This window comes from Caloenas nicobarica, chromosome 12 (assembly GCF_036013445.1).
Source record: "Caloenas nicobarica isolate bCalNic1 chromosome 12, bCalNic1.hap1, whole genome shotgun sequence".
Classification (NCBI taxonomy): domain Eukaryota; kingdom Metazoa; phylum Chordata; class Aves; order Columbiformes; family Columbidae; genus Caloenas; species Caloenas nicobarica.
In genome coordinates this window covers 7,632,540-7,652,638 of record NC_088256.1, presented here as the reverse complement: position 1 = coordinate 7,652,638, position 20,099 = coordinate 7,632,540, and the positions used below count along the sequence as shown (strand labels likewise).

At 37.7% G+C, this 20,099-nt stretch overlaps 1 protein-coding gene across 1 annotated transcript in view; it reads right to left on the bottom strand.

Annotated features, from left to right (window-relative positions):
• Positions 1–19,032, bottom strand: part of LOC135993388 (connector enhancer of kinase suppressor of ras 2-like) — a 171,855-nt gene extending 152,823 nt beyond the window's left edge. Inside the window, exons 1-2 of the mRNA XM_065643217.1 lie at positions 18,992–19,032; positions 18,043–18,116 (exon numbers count right to left, since the gene is read on the bottom strand). Coding sequence (XP_065499289.1) covers positions 18,043–18,116; positions 18,992–19,017 — 100 coding nt within the window. The 5' untranslated portion in view covers positions 19,018–19,032. The remainder of the gene's footprint in view (positions 1–18,042; positions 18,117–18,991) is intronic.
• Between the last annotated feature and the right edge of the window lie 1,067 nt (positions 19,033–20,099).

Below are 20,099 nucleotides of genomic sequence, written 5' to 3'. Positions count from 1 at the left end.
AGGACAATTTCACAGAGATACAAATTCTGGTATCATTCTTGACTACATACATTACATAAAATTGACAACATCAAAACATGAGGCAATTAAAGATCCAGTTCACATTAAGACTGCAGTCAGAAAAGCTTCCAGAACATATTTCCCTTGGATGACCCTAACCTGTGTTGAGGATCTCACCATCTGTATTTTGTAGTAAATGTATTACCAAATAATAACCACGCTCATTCCACAACTGCTGAAAATACAGTGATAACCAGATGCTCCAAACTCAGGCTCGTGAGCCCATCTGCAAAGGTTTGACACTCGAACGTACTTGTTCGAGTACTTGTTTGAATTGTATAATAAATGTTCGTAATTGCACCAAATTAATTCAAGGATTAACACCACAGCGAAGAAGTTGTAGATACACAGTACAAGCTACTGACCACAACAGTGCGCCAGATGTATCTGAAGGAAAAAGACTCTTTTCCCAGCCGGAGTTTCACAGAAGAGCATACAACCAGATTATAATTATACCAAAGGTTACCTTCAAATCTGTTGGCTTTCTTCCAGAATTGATAATGATATGGTCAGTTGGAAGCCTCTAAGATTTAGGAAAAGATGGATCTGTAAAACCTCTACAGAAAAGTATATTCTATCATTTTTTCTGATCTGACCTTCCACTTAGTTGTCATCTATTTAGAAGGGACAACCACAAGTGCCCAAAAGAACCACCAGAGAAGTCCAACTCCAATAGGCCAGGTACTGTGCTAATTCTGAGAGGTGCTGTTCTCTGATATATGAAATCCACTTTTTTCTGATTCTCAGCACAGCCAAGTTATTTTGTACAGCAGTTGTTTAACTGGGTCTCCCCTCGTGACCCTCCTGTCATTTCTTTTAGCAGCTCCCTTCATAAAAGCCCACTTGCTGCAGGTATTGATTTCTGCTCTGGTTGCTCCCTAGAGCTTCTCGGTATCACTTTTATGACGCTTATAATAGCAATCCTCTTTTGCAAAGTGGAGATCCCATTTATAATTTATGTGTTTGCCTATCAGAGCAACCACACGTTTTTATTAGGCTCTGTTCTCATTCAGACTTTGCTTTTGATGACATTCTTGCCTTGGTCCAAGAAAATGGAAAAATTGTGTGACTTTGGCTGGACTTTTGTGTATTTCCAAAGACCTTCATGAACTGGCAATCACAAGAGTGGATCCAGCTTCAGCTGATCTCCAAAGAAGACTGATTTCAGCTTCTGAATTCAGGATGAGCAAGATCAGACATTTTAGGAAGAGAACACAAACATCAGTTCGCATTTAGGGATGCTGGGATGCTGCTTCCCGTGTTCGAAGCACTCAGTCTTCTGAGACAAAATGTACCGAGAAATGAGCCCTTGCAAGTCTATCTGTGTAAAATCAACAAAAAGAATGTCTTACAGAATCAAATTTCTTATAATTGTATTCCTTTTTATCCCCCCCTTAACTGCTTGCTTTCATTTTCTCCTGATGAAACACTTAAAATAGAGCAGTTGGTTAGAAAATCAAAACTGAAGTGAAAGTTTTCTGACTCAGATGTAATATGTTAGTGTTCCACATTCTAACTATGCCTTTTAATTTTGTAACAACCATTAGTGGAAGGGCTGACAAATGGCAGAAACCTGGAAAAAAGTGACAGAAGAATTTTTCGCTCTTCTTTTTCTTTTCCCCTGCTGCCTACAAAGAGCGAAGGAAATATGTGAGATGACATCAGCGAGGAAAAAATAGAATCAAGAGGGAGAGATGTGATGGAAATTCCTATAAAGTCTGTTCTGTGATTAGAGGTATCGTAAAGCTTACAAAGATACGCTGGGGATTGCCTGGAGTTTTCTTCTGACTCAGAGGCATCATCACATGGTGGGACAGACAGCTAGAGTCTGTGTGAAATGACAGTCTTTTCCAATAAACTTATTACAGCAAAAGGAAAAAATATTATATGTACTTTTTCAATTAAAAAGAGCTAGGATGGGTAGCCTGTTTTGAACTGAAACACACGAAAAAACAGTGCCTTCTACATATCCATAAACTAATTAAAATCTATAGTGCAGAGAGTACCAAGAGAGAAATGAGAAAATTCTATGTATTCAGCTAATGCCCAACACTTAGTGTAGGGGTTTTTTTTTGTCTTAAAGGTCTGTGCAGTGCAGAACTCAAAAGAAAGTTAGTATTCTTAATCTATTAAATTGCTAAAACAAATATTTTTGAGTGCAGGACTGTTTATGAAGAGATAGTTCTCTGCTTCCACATTTTAAGATGGGAGATAAGAGAATGAGAAAAGTGGGAAGTTTCTGAGCAATATTAAGCAACATATCCCTGAAATAATTGTGTTTTTTGCACATCACCCATGGCTTTATTTCTGGAAGTTCCACACCTATAATTAATGCCCAAAGAAACCATGGTTTTCACCTTCTTGATGGTGAGAAAAAATATTGTTCACTGGAAATATGAAGACGACCCGATATCCTTGCCCTGAGAATGAAATTTCCTGGTTCTGTTTTGCCACCAGTGTAACTGTGTCACTTCAAAGGAGGCAGGAAGATCTCAAATGTGTCTCCTTTCCCCATCCCCACGGCCCCAGGGTTTCAGTTACTGCTGCCATCTAAAGGCTGGCACCCCAGGCAAAATGTATGAAAGTCTGTAATTAAATACTTGTTTTGGTTTCAGAATTCAAGGTTGGAATTTGTGATGACGTGTTAGACTCTCAGTGCACAAAGAAATACTGGCAGTTTGGCTGAAGAGATGTGCTGTCCTGTTAGAATAATTTTCTGCCTAAAAATGGAGTATTTCCTTGCAAAAAGGGGGTATTAAAAAGGAAGACTAAAGAGTTTTGACAAAGATGATGACAGAGCTTTTGAATGGTTCTATGGCAGAATATTCTTCATTTTGCTGTAATTCTCCCTGGTGGTGCCTACGCTTCTTGGCTTAGCGTACATGCTGGTTGAGGAAAGATTGTTTTGGTTTGTTTCGATGTTTGTTTGAACTTTGCATCTTCTGTTTTTGAAAAGGATCAACCTTCTAGGCCAACACTTTCTACAGGGTAATGACGTATATCACAAAGACCCAGCTATATCTTTCCAGAAGAGTTGCCTGTTCAAACACAATGTTCCAGAATTGTCTTATTTGATGTTTCCTCATCCTGCTCTTCCTCCTCCTTTACGAATTTCATGCTGATGTAAATTTTTTTTAAGGATAACATCAAAGAAGCCTGTATGCATGTCAATCCCACGGTGATACTTTGCACATCGCTCGCGTTCGTGTTATGGAAATGGGAGAGAACTGCTGGTAGGAAAAAGCTGCTACAAAGCAGGTAGTGATTTAATGAAAAGCACAAAGATTGAAAGGGGTTTGCCAGAGCCCCATGTGATGTGAATGTAAAGAAGCCCATTCACATCACCAGCGCCCCTGCTGTACCTCCCATTCTCCCTCCTTTTTCAAGCCAACTTGAATAAAGGGAACTGCGAGCTCAGAAAAACCTTAAACTGTGTCGTCAGTCCACAATCAATGCAGCACAGTTAATCATTTTTATTAACTGAATTGACTTCTCTCTTTTTTTGCTGTGTCTGCATCTCTTTTGACACCGGAGCAACCTAAGGCATATTTAGAATGTAGTTACTTTTGGAAAACTCCATTTATACACTCAAAAGAAAAAAAAAAGTTTTTCTTTCTAAGAGGAATGTTCAGGTAGTATATATTTAAATAACAAAAGTGTGCCTAATGCATAGTTTAACCTGTAAGTTTAACTCTGAGGATCTGATCTTCTCTTGAAGCAGTGAAAATGTGAACTAATACAGCTGAAAAAAAAATAGTAAAACTGTAAAGCCACTATTAAATGAGAGTTTGCTGGAGTCAAGAATTTCTGCCCAAAATTGTTTTGGGATTACAGCCAAGCTAAGCCTATAGGTGTTGGAGTTCGCAGAGTTTGGCTCAGCAAGTCTACAAATTTTACCTTAATTCTTTTTCAAAAAGATAAAAAAGTGTTTTTGCCATTGGGGCACTTCAGTTCCACCAAACGCTATTGATTTGTTGAGTTTGTTCCTTCAAGGACACAGTAAAACACTAAACAGCACCATGTTCTAGAAGCAGTCCCACTGATCTGACTGCGCCATTCAGTGTCACCTGTGGGTGAATAAAGTAGTTTTAATTACCCAATATGAAAAATTAAAGTGGATTTTATTTTACATTTAATAAGGGAGAATTCCTTTTGTTTCCAAACCAGATTGTTTTTGTAAGCAGTGCAGCACAAATCCATTCACAGTTGGACACAATGTTTTGTAGTGAAAGTGTACCAATGCTTTACATTGCGGGGAGAGAGAGGAGAATGAGGCATCATTCTATATAAGCGGGGGGTTGTTTCTATATATAGGCTGTCATTACTAAAAAGTCCATTGTAACAGTACCTAACCTGTTGCACCCTTCAAAATAAATGAAATATCCAAGTATTTAACACTGGAAAAAGTAGACTGGATAGTAAAATATTTCACTTTATTAAAATTTGTTTTGGCACCACATGATAGAGGAAATTAATGTTTTTATAGATTTTTTTGAGTTTTTAATCTAGCAGCGTTTTTTTTACCATAAGTAAATAGACTGTAGTATTTAAGTGCCTTTGAATTCCAAGGGATTTGACAACCCCAAGTGTAATTTAAGGCTTTTAAAATTAATAAATATTTTCTAAAAATATATTACAGAATAAATCATAGGATAATTACTTAGCATTTCTTGCCCTGTGTCTGAGAAGTTTTCTATAATTCTTATCTACTTTTCTTGTAGAAAAACTTTATTACATCAAGCAAGAAGATATATACCAACATACTTTTGATTTATTTTCACATCATCTTGTTTTCCTCACCATCCTTTTCTGCCTCATCCTACTGCAAATCAAGAAGCTAATTTGCATGCATTACTTTAATGTCAAGCTTGATAAGATTACATTGTTAAATATTGGCAGTACGCCTTTTTACCGATAGATTCTTTTTCAGCCACGTATTTTTGCAGTGGCAAATTGCAGCTAAAGTCAATGGACACTGATTTCTAACAGCTCTGTAGAATTTCAGATTTCTTCCTGACTGACCTGCTAAAAATAATTAGCTATTTCCTTATGCTGAACTGACAGCTACCTGCGAAACAGCAGGCATTCTCAACACTATGCAGCCCAAGGCTTTTTTTCTTAAATTACTAGCATAACAAAGATTGCAGCAAGTCATACTTGTTGAATAAATTGTGAAGATGTTTTACCTTAACAAATCAAAAATGAAACCAAATACACTAAAAAAGGAATAGAGAATTAATATTATGTTTTCCCATAGGCTCTGGTTCACAAAGTACTTGGCTTATGATGACCGGACTATGTGATTTTGTTTCCATAAATGATTCCTGGTTAATACTTGCGCATGAATTAGTATGTGACCTATCAATGATACCTGTAAGGGTTGTTGGGCCTTAGACAACACAAAGGTTCCCTCCATCATGGCTTGGGGATAACGCAACACAGTATCATTAGGTAAAAAACCATCAGATATACGGATTACTGAATGAAGATTCGTTATGTTCATGCCGCACGTGCTCATAATAAGAGGTTGTTCCTTTGGCCAAGCAGGTCGCTCCATAAGTGCACAAGGAGTGGAAAGGGTGGCCACAGGAGTGACTCTCTAGGGTCGGCAGGGAAGACTCAGGGACCACGGCAGAACCGTCACCTCATTTGCCTTTTCCCCTGTTCACTAGGCTTCTTACACTTCCTAGGTATACACCTGAGCTTTTGTACCAAGACTTAGATTACTATGTTTGTACTAAGCAAATTCATACCAAGTCTTGACATTGCAGCACAATATGGATCCACAACATACACACATTTAGAGGAGAAGACAATTTACCACACAAAAATCAGTGTGACATAAAACATCTTCTGAAAATTAGTTTTGACAAAAGATATGTAAGTTATTTTCTACTTTGAACATGTTTCAAAATAAGTGAAGTCTGTAACTTGACAAGCACTGCGTATGCTTTTGGAGAGCTGCGAGGCACAGCAGGGACAGTAAGGAGCTTTCCTTCAAGAGGGAACTACACAGAGCAGTCCTCCTGAAGGCCTCAATTCTATCATTTAAAAGATTTTTGTATTTTTGTATTTTGTATTTTTGTAACAATTGACTGATGATTCACAACCCATACGCTTGTACCAGATGTCTGAACCTTCACAGGCCCAATCGTATTTATTCCTTCAGACAAACGATTTCATATTACTTAATAATAATAGTCAAGATCATTATTTTAATTCTCACCACTTCAAATCCAAACACAGAAAATATGACTTACAAGAGGCTTCAAATTTTCCCCTTGTTTAATGGGCTTCTGTGCTGTGTTTAGGATTTGGGATGAGAATAATGTTGATCATCTCCCTGATGGGTTAAACCATCACAGAGTTATATATGTGCAGAAAAAACGCTTCCATCTGGAAGATGTGGTTTCTCCAACGAAGCTATTGCCGTCCAGATCTTCTGTCCTGGAGCAGTTTCCCTGTATGGTGGAACAACAATTGTGATTCTAAAGTGCAAGCACCCAAAATGAAATTTTAGAACTTGTATGTGCTACAGACACTCCCAGTAATAACCGCCATTTCTCTGCATTTCACCGTGTCTGCCTGTCACTTTTAAGAGTTGTTGCTCTCAAAATACTTATTACCTGTAAAGCTCAGAACCTTTATCGGCATCATACTTGACTTGAACTTCTCATATCTCTTTCAGTCCCTACCAACTCTGTCTGTCACTGTGGGCATTCCCTTTAGCAATCCAAAAATTCCCTGAACCATGCAACAGCAGAGTTTTGTGTTGAAATACTGCTATATCGGACACACCAGAGCCTAAAAAAAGTTAATAGTCCACAATGTCTATCAGGTTGCCATTACTATTTTATAGTAAATATTGCTCTGTCCCTGGTTACGAGTTGAAAAAGAACCTCACAAGAGGCAGGATGCTAATAATGATCCTACATTTACATCGTGTTTCTCATGTCAGATGTTTTAAACTCTGTTGTAAAAGCTGCACAAGGACAATGTTATCCTTAACTGAATTGCCAGCTGTGGACTGAACTGTGATTGTTGTTTAAAGCAGAAGTGAACCACCCAGCACAAACAGTGAGAGCAGACAGTACAATCTACCTACCCACTTTCAATAAGAGCAGACAAGTGTACAAGTTTTAACAGTGTTTTTCAAAGCATTTTGACAGCTTTCCATCACCTAAGTCTCTTGGAAACCCAGTTTAGACCACATGAACATGTACTTTCATCAGCAAAAAAATAGAAATGTCACCATGATGAATTGGTTTAAAACAGATGTAGAAAAATGATAATTTTCTGAATCATAAACATCATATTTAACTTTATATTAGTGTATGTGTTTCCAATCTGATGTATCTGCAAACCAGTGCCAGTGCATCTGTATATAGGCAGTACTTTTCAACTGCAGATGTGTAATTGCCCGTGTATTTTTTATCAGAAGTCATACTTGCATTTGCCCATAACTGCACTAGACTACTATATCCTCTTTCAACAGTTCCCTAGGTAGGGTTTTTTTCAACTCCTTTTAGTATCCTCCTTGTCTGTGAGTGTTTATCGATTTTTTTAGTCAAACCAATGAGTTAAAACACAGGAGCTGGAAATAGAAATTGCACAGAGGCAAAATAGAAGATAATGAACATTGGAAATAAGCATGGCTTTAATAAACATTGCTTCTTTGCTGGCTGCTAGTTGGTTCTGTCGAGAGAACTCTTGGTAGATCACTATGAATATTAAATTTAAAAAAAAGAGAGAGAATAAAGATAATATAGCGGTGCACAACTGTACTGTGATCTAAAATGTCTCTTGAGAATATTTCCTAATTATACCGCTTGATCAGTTTTATTACCTTACCCAGATTAGTCAGTCTCCAAGATATACTGACACTTCTGTATAAAGAATGCTACACTGTAATAATGGATTTATTTTTACATAGTTGTGTCTCATTTACTAGTCTGACTTGTGGACCAGGTTTACCTGTATGCAAGATCCACTAATATGAGCTCAAACTAATAAAGAAACACACTCTTCTTGTTCTGGTTTACTGTACAAGTGGTACTGACAGTCATTCAGATTGAAAGCAACACAGATGATAGTGCATCTATCACCTATAAATACTATTGAATGTCTACATTTTCAGTACATATCTCAGATAATGTCCCTTTCCTAAGATTAGTACAGATACAGAGATGGTGGGATGGACCTTAAGGGAAGACCACAAGTTTTCTTCAAATATGTAATTTCCAATAACTCTGAGGCATCATGTGAATTTCTCTCAGAGCACAACTGGTCATCTAGACTTGTAAATCAAATTTACTGAATAATCTTGCCTACAGAAAGTGGTAGGATGACCCTCAGATTGAAAGAGCATGAAATATCTTACCTTCAAACTCCTCTGTACTTCTTGGATGCAATCTAGAAACCGTGTTTGTTTTTAACGCCCCAAAGAATCACAGTTCCTGTTTCAAAATGTACTTTTTTAGAATAAGAAGTAGGCCAATATTTTAACATATCCACTAAATGGCTCTTTTTTTTTTTTCTGAGAAATCTGTATTCTTTCTGCGCACCAAAACCAAAAAATGTAAATTCTGTTTTCCTTTAGGGAATGCTTAGTCATGGAGCTTCATTATCATGCTTTGGGGATGGTAGCTGTGAAGTAGAGAAAGCCATTGGCTCCATAAGAATTAGCGATGGTCTGATAGACACATCATAATTAATCCTGGTACATCTCGAACTGCTCGAAAATTACAATAATTGTGTTAGTATTTTATATAATTTATGAATTTTGTATATAATTGTGGCCTTCTTCATGAAACTTTCCCATCAGCTTGAGGACAGTAGTCCCAGGTGTGGCTTGCACAGATAATATGAACTCAGGCTTGCCTGGATGCCTACCAGGATTAACCATGGATGCAGTTTGTTTCTCTCTGCTCTTTCGCCATTTTTGTTTGCTTCATTATGAGAACAAACCATACTGTTTAATTTTGCTGGTGGCATTGTCCTTTCGCGTGGCAGCTTACCAGTTCGCAAGCAAATATTGAAAAATTGTCTATCATTTTATGGGAATTCCAGCTATTAAAATCAAGTATGACATTGATATTAAAATAAAAAAGTAAACACTGGGGTGAATCATTTTGTACACTCTGCAATCAGCAGGGCAGCCTGACATTACATAGAAAAACCAAACAGCTTTGGTTCACATGGAATTTCTGCCTGGACGTATGACATGAAAGTTGGAGACCTGTCAAAGACATTAATGGGGTATTTAAATACCTTTGAAAACCAATGCCTTTGAAAAAATGCCAAGGGTTATGTGGAATTAATTCAATCCAAATGCCAGGATTCCTCATATATCAACATCCTTTTACTGAAAAAGTTTTTCATAGAAGAAAATAAGAAATAAAAAATAATATTTTAACAATAAAGCACGCTATTTTAACACTAGAGGACCTCACAAAGGTGACCTTATTATTGAAATAACTGCAAAACTACCTTTAGACTTGTAAAATCTATGGAACTTCACAGTGGAGAGAAGATGCAAAGAGCAGCCCACAATAAACAGAGAATAGGAAAGCTTTTTTTTCACATTCTAAGTGATATTGATGGTTTTTGGAATGATTCAGAGATTGAATTAAAACACTTTCATTGAATGATCATTTGAGCAATTTGGTTTCTAGTTAAAGTATTTCCTCACTTGCTGATATGCAAATAATGATTTCTGCTGCTACCACAAAAGCTACTGATAATGATCAGAGAAACAAGAAATAGCTCGTAAGATCCCCCAGTGCATCTTTCTTTCAGTGCATGACCGTTTCCTTAGCACATCTCCTAGTGGTTTTAAGTCCACTTTTGAAAGTCTCAAGAAATGTTTTCCTCCATTTTCCTAAGAAAACTATAATTATTTAAACTTATCCTTTATCTACCTTTCTATTTCCCACGAGAGAATTTCCTGCCTCTCTATTTATGGTTATAATTTCCCTGGTTTATGATTTCGATTAATCATTTTTTTGCATATTTGATCGATTATTCACTAGTTCTCTCCATTTTCCAAAATTTATTTTTGAAAATACAGCACCTTTGAGCTACTGCACTAAGTGGATCCATTTCTTTTTAAGACATTCAAGCAGCAAATATTCTAAACTTTTCTATTCGTTCTGAACTTCTCTTACATTGCCTGTTCTCTCCAACTATGTGATTCAAACACAAGGTTCAAAGTGTTTTTTCTCTGCTTTGAATGTATTTTACCTCTATAAACCATAAAGTTGTTTTCTGTATAACTAAGGAAAATTCTCAGTGTGGCTTGGCAATGAAAAATTAAAATCTCTTGGCAATGAGCAATTAAAATATCTCCTTACTGTTCTGTAATTTAGGCCATTTTCATCACAAGCTCATTGTTCATGCTGAGTGATCAATAACAGATGCCTACATGTCTTCCCTGGTTTTAGGAATGTGCCCACTGCAGCACATCCCTCTCTAGTATAAGATACGTTCCTACCCATTGCAAAGAATTACATAAACAGATCCCATTCTTGAACCACCTCCCCTGTGTCTTCCAGGGAAGCAACATTTCACTCTCTGAAAGAGAAGTTAGAAGCATCCTTGATATTTACAGGAGATTTCAATGTAGAATCAATGAAACACCAATATTTACCATCTCCCAGCTGCACCTTAAAGCCACCAGAAGTTGTGCTAAGGCTCTTTAGGCAGGTGGTTTTCAATTTGCTCAAATTCATCCGACGCTGTTGAAATGGTGACCATTTATTTATAAAAGAATACTTTGATGGAATTGCATGTATCTGCAACATACAGAAGTACCCCCAGTTTGCTGAGCTTAAGATCAAAACTTTCTGATATACCTCACTTCATTTTTGTTATCTGCTAATGATTAGTATGGACATGTTTTTGTTATTTTGAAAATAAATTTTTGAAAAAGTAGAAGTATTTGCATTTCAGGACAGACAGTACGGTACAGCAGCTGAACTTTGTGTTATTTTGCATATCCCCCAACTCTGTACTACAGTACAGTAAAAACTCCTGCACAGGACTGGACACTGACTGGAGAATATTGGGGAAAAGGGAGAAAAAGATTTTATCATCCCTATTTTGTTTCTTCCATTCTTTTCTCCTATTGCTCTCCCTTCATTGCCTTCTGGATTTTGAATGCAGTTCACTTCCAAATCACTGCAACTCTCTCTGAGATATTTAAGGGTTGAGTTAGAAATTTTTTAACGTAAAATGAATGAATTACTTCGCAGTCTGGTGCTCACTCTCTACCTGATTATGAAAAAGGCAGGAAACATACTGCTAGAGAATAAAAATAATAATAAGGATAAACAAGAGGAGAGAGACAAAAAGAGACCAGGGGAAGCTGGTGGAGAGATAGAGCTCTAACATGCTCTTCGTTCAAGCGATAATTGCTGTGTCTGAGTTGTCGAACTGATGACACTACTGTCTGTCTTAAATAGAGGTACTTCTGCATGTAAAGTAAAAAGCAGACGTGTCAAACTAATCCTTTCTATAGCTGTAGTAGTTTCAGTATAGTTACAGAAGACACAATTTCTGTTTGAGGACTCCTGAGATCCATAGAGGTTTTCTGGGCTTTGGATGAATGAAAAAGGTGGGCATGTTTGTAGAGAATAAAGCTGAATGTATTCTGTAAAATTACTGACTGCTACGTTTTTATTTTAAACATGTCACCTACATTATAACTGACATGCACCTCAGTCTTTTTATAATTCATTTTTACTGGAAAACAATTGCTGGAGAATTCAAGTAGGAAAAACCAAACATTGCATTAGACTTGAATTCTTCTGAGTGCATCACTATAGAAGGTCAACAAGGATACTTGTTGGGAGCTGCTTGAGTATTAGGTAATCAGAAATAATTTCATTCTGATTCATCACTAGAGCTCTTCAAAAATACAACCTTATAATTTTTTTCCTTTCTCCGAATCCTATAATGATAACTCATGAAGCTCCATCTTTCCAACTCCTGTCATTCCTACAATGGCATCAGGAAACAGGGGAAAGTTGCATGTTTAGTAAAAAGACTGAACTACAAAAGAAGCATTTAGAAGATATCCACAAAATTATTCTGGAGGAGAGGATGAATGTATGTATTGCTTAGCAATATTCTATACTACTATAGTTTATTAAGTACAATGCTTCATTTAATTAATGTCACTAATTCCACCAGCAGAACCACAACCTCCATTTCTGTCAGCATGGCAGGACAGCTGTTCTCAGAGAGAATGACAGTAAAAGGACAAGTTTTTCCTTTTTAGCTTTTAAACCTTTGTAGGTGCTAAAATAATTTTGCAAAACACCTCAGGACAAACTGTAACACACTTTTTACTTTCCTGGCATATGCAAGCATTGCAATATTTATTGTGGCTCATGAGTTTTCTTCCTTCATTACAAATAGAAATGCAAGACATTAAACCCATCAGAAAGAGATGTATGGAAATTTCACTAGGTAGGAACATTTCTTTACTCAAGCACATGAAGCATCTAACTCACAGTGAACATTTAGGAGACTTGTAAAAGTAATTCTGAAGTGTGACACCCAGAGTTCTCGATTTTATGGCACATGGGTTGGTGTCATTCCTGCCAAAGCAAGGAAAAATTTAGACTCTGGATTTAGTAGGGCAAGAAAGCCTTGTCAGGATTATGTCTAGGAAGAAACCATGGAATTATATTATTGCTCAGCAGGATCCAGTATCTTTGCAGTTTCTTGACATTCAGTGACTCATTTAACATGATCTGAAAGTGTCACCCACAGAATCCAATTTATTCTGAATTTTGCTTCCTAATATGATGCATTGTGAAATAACAGAGATTTGGAGAATTCTCTTCTTTGGAGAAATCTCTTCTGAAGTTGCATTTCCACTCTGTTCTCCCCATAATGGTAGAATCTGAAGAAAGTTGGGGGTTTTGCATAATGTGTCTTAAGAACATATGGAAAGGTTACAAGACACAGCAATGCATCAGAATTGTGTCTGGCTGCCTATATTAAGGTTCAAGACAATAAAATAAATTTCTTTACATAATGACCTGGAAGATTAGTTACGCTGGATAAATATGACTTGAGAGACATTCATTCAGCTCAGATTTTTCTCTGCAAGAAGAATCACATTTACTTAAAAGGTCTGAATGTATCTGCTTTATAGATAGGGAAATTTTAGAATAGATCCCTAAGTCTCCAGATAATAAATATAGACCATTAAATTGGTAATTTTTGTTGAAATCTTTTATGAAGACAGTGCTAATCCAGTCGGTTCGTGGAAGATATATAGACCAGTTTCTAACTGGTCCTCAAAAAGGTCCTAGTAACAATGAGGTAATAGTGATGGGGATTCAGAAATACCTCAGCCAAATAATTTCCATAGAATACTACAGCTGGACTTGAGATATGGATGTCTTTGTACAATACGCTACTCAGCTTGTGGGTCAGCTTGTCCTGGCACTAACTACGGCTGCGTGTTTACTGGGAAGGCTGAAAATGGAGTCACGGACTCAGCAAAGTGTTTCGTTATCTATCAGGCTGCCAGTGGTACACAAGTTGAATTAAAAGCGATGATGGTAGCGGGTCTTTGTTACCCTGCCAGTCTTCTGAGCTCTGTCTAGTATCTTAACCTCTTGGGTTGAAAAGAATGGGCCTTTTGTAAAAAGCTGGTAAAGACAGAATGGGTATATATTTGCAGTAAATTGTTTGTTTCAGTTTTGGAATTGCTCAGAGTAGAAGGAAAATGTTGAAAGCTTTACTTTACAACTGCCTGAAAATTCAACATTAATTCTGAGGCCATCTGGCTCTCAGTTCTCTTCAAAACCTATTTGTCTTCAGAACGAACTGAAAAGATGTTATAAAACCTGCATTTTTCTAAATAAGATATGACCCAGTTTATCTACTCAAGCTTCAAATCGTATCTTGTGAAGTCAAGTTCTTGCATTATGGGATTCTAAGGTCACGAAGGGGGATCAAGAAAGCTAAGTATCATCCAGCTCAGTGCCTATAATGCTGCTTTTGCAGTAGATCATAACATTTAGCTGTGTCTCCAGTACACTCTAAGATTTCATACATTACGTTCCATAAATGGAGGAGACTCCCTGGTTATGACATAGTGCTACAGAACAGGTAGTGATCTAATGAAAAGCAAAAGAAGCCGGAGAAGGGGTTTGCCGGAGCCCTGTGTGACATGAATGCTAACAAGTCCACTCACGTCATCAGCTTCCCCGCTCTCATCTCCCCCTCCCTCCTTTCCTTTCTCTTCTATGAGCCAGCTTGAAATCAGGGAATTACATGCTAAGGAAAACCCTTCAGCTAAATATATAATTATTCTGCACAGGATCAGTGCAGCACAGTTAATCAGTTTACCAACTGAATTAATTATTATTTTTTCATGTCTGCATCTCCTGTTGAGAGTGGCGAAATTCTAGATTTAAAGGGGAAAAAACGAGTTGCAGTTGTGAAATGAGTACCTGAAGCTGAGCATTTATTATGAGGGAAACCTCCACTGCAGGCTGTTTTGGCAAACAAACCTCACCGTCAGTCCCCAAGACTTTGAATAACTGATTCCATGTGGAGTTATTACTTACAGGTACTTAAGAAATAACTGCCTTCCTATTTTAATTTTCAGCTGTTTATTAACATTCCATTCTCTGAAAGTCACAGCTCTGTTTCACTGCATTGTGTTTCATTTCAGTTCGTTGGATTGTTTTGAAAAGTTAGTATTTATTTGTAACAAGGCGTCACTTCACTGTAAATGAGTTCACATTTTAAATGACCTACTTGCAAACTGCTTCACTTAGGAAGTACAAAATCTTAAATGCTGCTATTTGAGAAAGTACAGAGAACACCTTTTAAATTCCACTTAAAATGAGCACACAAGCTATCATGCTTTTATTAATTCTAAGTGCAAATAAGAATCAGGAGTCATCATACTGCCCCTCTGCCACCCAAAATTCCACAAATTCCTTACGGGATTACCTTCCATAGTGCACGCATATTAGAATAGATGGCCTTTGGCTTCCGAGCGCTCACTCTGACGATGTGTTTGCAACTGCAAAGCATCACCAAGTTTCACAGTAAATTCAGGGTTCCTGGGCCAAAACGCATTCCAAGTCTCCAGGTAGAAGTGTTACACACAGAAATATTGAAGTGTAGTTTGTCACTTACTTGTGCTAGTATGTTAAAATTAATCAAGGGAAAAACTGAGCAAGTTTGAAAACTATTGATGTGCTTGCAAGCTTTATGGGTACTATTTGTTTTCCAGCAGTGCCACAATGGAATTGGAGCAAGACAAAGTTCTTTCTCTTGAAGTGCCTTTTGGGTTCATAGTACATATCCCCAGGAAAACGTTTAAGTTATGTAAGAAATGGGCACATACCAGGAGAAATGCTTGCTCATTTTCTGAAGTGAAAACCATTTAGAGAAATCTAATTTTTTTTTAATTGGGAAAAAAAAAGAATAGTGACTAAAAACTCTTGTTAAAAATATCTTCACAATTGATGTTTTCTGCTCCTCTGAAAACTTTTTTTAACCACAGTGCCTTCTGGTGCATGTTTGCTAAGCTTTACAAAAAATTTTTGTATAAAGACAATTTCTTTAACACGCAGGTATCTAGAGTCTTAACTTCTAGATCCTCTATAAGCCTCAAGAATCAATTTCTAAAGACCTGCATGGCCTTTTCAGACTGTCCATGCCATTAGGTGCAGTTCCCAAGTTGAATTCCAGTTGAATGTGTTCCCAAGAGAGGGGATCATTTATTAACATGTTGCTTTCTATAGCAAAGGTGATATTCCACATTCATAGCACGGCAATATTTCTAAAATGTCTTTACTTTTTAACACTGTCAAAGTAGTGTACTCTTCAGTATAGCAGATATACATAAAATCTACCTTATCACTGGAGTATTACCGCTCATGCAGACCTTCAGCCCCTCTAATGCATTAAGAGCTACTTAGCAGAATGACTATAACTAATGGAGCTGACATACAGAATATACGTAAATGACAGGTAAGCAGTGGCCACAACTGGGCATTTCTTTGTAAAGTAAGGGATTCACAAGTAGCTTTAAACTAATTCTGCTATGCTTCCATTTGTGTACATTAGGTCTTTTCTTCGGCTACAACTGAAATATACATTTAGGAAGGTAAACACTGGGATGAAAAAGAAGGGGGTTGTAATATTAGCATGGTAAAGATCATCAAATAAGCAGCTTTACTGTTTGTGGATCTGTAGCACTCGTTACCAAGGAAAATACCAATCTTGTGAATACTTCAATGTGCATTGCACTATCCCTATTTTTGTTGAAGCCCAGAGGCACACGGCTCGCAATGCTCTCCCCCAGCCGTCCCTATGGATGCAGTCCGTAGTCCTTGTATAGAAATTTAACTGACAGGCAACTCCATATGTTTGAACCTTTTATTTGTATGACCTTCTTGCTTCCCATGCTATGCACTACACATGTTATGGATTAATGTTACCCAAGATGTAATTGGTCTACATGAAAAAGGACAAAAAAGTAGCAGGAAGCATTTTTAAATTCAGCAACAAGTACTATACACACTTTGACATTTAATTTACATTATAATTCAAGTCATAAGCTAAAATAGCATAATGATCTGTCCACTTTTTAAATCTTTACATACTGAAAATAAAGGTGTGGATCAGAAAACTCCTCTGCACATAAATTAGGAATTGACTTCAAGTAATGACATTGGAGTATGGGAATCAATCCCATATCTAATGGTTTCTGGATCTATCCTGATGACCTGCTTAAGACCTTCCAATTAAGCTGAGTTCACAAACACCTGACAAACTACACACATTCCCTTAGATACCATCAGCTTCATAATAGAGTGTGCTTGTAAAAGAACAGTTTGCTCATAGTCGTAATGTGTCTGATGAGCACCTAAACAGCCCAATTTCAGTTAAATATGAAGACATACTTCAGCAAAATGAAATTAAGCCATTCTCTTATTACTCACAACACTTTGAAAGCTTTAAGGATATTATAGTGGGCATCCAATTCAACCCTCCAGTAAGTTCAGTAATCACATTACAAAAATAATTTCCATGAGTAAGGTACAAACAAAATTTGCATGTCTTCTCCTTATATAATGGAGATCCCTTCGAGCAGAAATTATTTTTCTGTAAGACAGACAGCTCATCAGTAGTAATATATAAAAATGCTAATGCATCCGACTGTGGAAATACATTTTTTCCCCACTCTGGAGAGATTTGTCATCACTTATCATCACGAACAATTCTTCACCCTCCCATCCAACCCAGTCTGTTTGCAGCACAGCCGAGCATCGTAAGGCAAAACATGTCACAGCTCATGGCTGTGTTGTGAAACTGCGAATGTGCATGGAAATCATCATTCCTGTCAAGTTATCAAGAAAAGAGTTTCCCTGACAAAGCCGTGCTCAGCCCTGGTGCCAGCGAGGGACGGGGACGGGTTCAGGGACACAGATGCGCTGGACACAACGGCGGCATGAGCAAGAGCGGCTGGGAAGCCTGAACAAATCAGGACATGTCACTAAAGGAGCAGAAGCCCCCAGTCCAGCCACTGGCACCTCATGCTGCTTGTGGTACCCTAAACTACACACAAGTGCTGCACAGCCACTGCATCAGATCACCTGATATGAGCAAAACAGAGCTAATCAGGGCAAATTTAAAGCAACCAAACATAATAACGTTACACTGTGCAATGCATAAAGGAGCCGAGACATAAACACTTTATGCCTGCATTTACCAACAAATGCATTTGATCCCTACTCAGTTCTCGGCAGAAATCCCAGCAACATGCTGCACAGCTTAAACAGCTTCTCTCTTCAGCTGTGTCTTTAAAAACTACTGTGCAAAGCAGCATACAGATTATTAAAACTGAATAAACTCTTCCCAAAACAAAGAATACAAGAGCAGATACCTAAATTGCAAGGATCCAAAGTACAGACAATACATGACAATAAATGACCATACCTTTCATCCAATCCACTACTTGCTTGGGCGTCCACTTGCTAATAGGTTCCATAACGAGAGCCATCATCAGATCACTTTATCATTCACACCAAAATCAGAAAAAGGAGAGAGAAAAAAAAATGTATCAGAGCATGGCTGGGCTAAGAGAGCTGTAGGATTTTTACAGTGCAGTCCAAAGAGAAGATGATGCTTTGTCCCTCCAGGTTTCTCCCGCACTGATTCAGTAATGTATAAAATTACACTGCTTGATCAGCGCTGGCACCTCCCCCACTGCACACAGCCTGCAACACCCTGGAGCACAGACCGGGAAATGGTGCAGTACGGACAGACTGACTTACCACAGCCTCTGCCCGCTGATCTACTTATTAGACTGGCACAAAAATAAATTATATTACACAGAAAGCAATCCAAGCTGGAGCTATTCCAGACACCGAGTTTTAAGGAGCTTTATTCTGACTAGCTCTGGGATCTTCATCGGGGAAAATATTGGTACTGTAAGTTGATAGCAGATTGTCTTGGCTTCAGTGTGAATATGCTGACTGTCACTCAGTTTAAAGAGAAGACAGAAATATCAGAATATCACTTGGCATCTGGCAAAATGCTGAGTATCTCCATCTTTACAATACAAAATGTTGCTGGAGTCTTATACTATGTAATCATGTAATTCAGAATGTCACAGTAGAAAAAGTCTTACCCAAGAAAAAAACTGTTGGAAGAAAACTCTTTTTTCTGGCCACATTCAGAGTCAATATATTTCCTCCTATGAGCTGTTTATTTTATAACGAAAGAATGGCAGCATCGAAGAGTCAATTTTTACTACTACAGCACTTTAATATAGACAAGTATAGCAAGTCTTTTGATTTAAAGCACTGGGACCATTAGTCAATCTCTCCCTTTCATTAGGAAGAACAAACATGTTTTTAATATTCCTAATACTGAAGTTTACTACCCTTCCGTAAGATGAAGGTGAAACATTTTAATGAGATGTACCAAACAGTGTTTTTTGGACCCTTTTGTGACTCTTCGCACCTCATGTGGCACAAGTTCTGCATCATGGGGTTGAAGAGGCGCGTGTTTTCTGTTTGATCCATTGTGCAGCCCCGCTATTCTACCTTAGGGGGAGAAACTCTGATTCCAGAAAAAAAGACAGAACAAAGCAGCTCTACCTTTCTTGTCAGCTATCTTTCATCTGTGCCTTTTCTTCCTGCACTGCTCCGAGTTCCACCAGCGCGTTGGGGTAAGCAGATGATGATATTGTTACCAGGTCTGCCTCACTAGGCCTGGGTTCATTTACCCAAGCTAAGATCAGTCCCCTCTTTCTCACAGGGGGGAACATAAAACACAAATGGAATATTTATGCTATACCATTTCAGGGCTCTTCTTTAAGTCTATATAAATGAGGATACAGACAGGCATCCTTCCCCTGCCTCACCTGAAACGTCTCCAAAGAGATGTACCATTCTCAGCTCAGTGATGCACTCTATCCTTTTCTCATTTTATTTTGCTTTGGGAAGCAGTGTGATTAGTATTCTGTGATGTATGTTGAGTGCTCAGTGCACAGATCTCCTTTACAAAAGGATTCACATCAGTTCTCCTTCAAGAGGGTTGTTTCCAGCTGAACAGCATGTCAGCTCCCTCTATGAGTTTTGGGAGACCACTTTCAGCAGCTTTACTTCTGTCTAAATAACTGTTTAAAAGAGACATATTAATGACAAAGATTTCAAATGCACAGTACTTCTCTTTTCAGGCAATAGTGGACTAGAACTGAGATACGCAGAGTAAATATTTCCATTAGCTATTGGAACCTGTACAAGCTGTTTGTTTTGGGGCTATGCTTTCTTAAAATTCTTTTTCACACAATGATCATCTCTCTTAAATTACTTTAAGTTCAATGTAGGCATGGAATAATTCAAGGTAAGTTATGCTGTGGATGAATTTAGTGTTTGGACACAATTACATGAAATAATCTTCATTCCTGATTGTTTGGACTATTTCCCTAACTCCTGTAATTTGACAGACATTCTGTGAACGCCCTTTTGTCTCACATTGCCTACTCG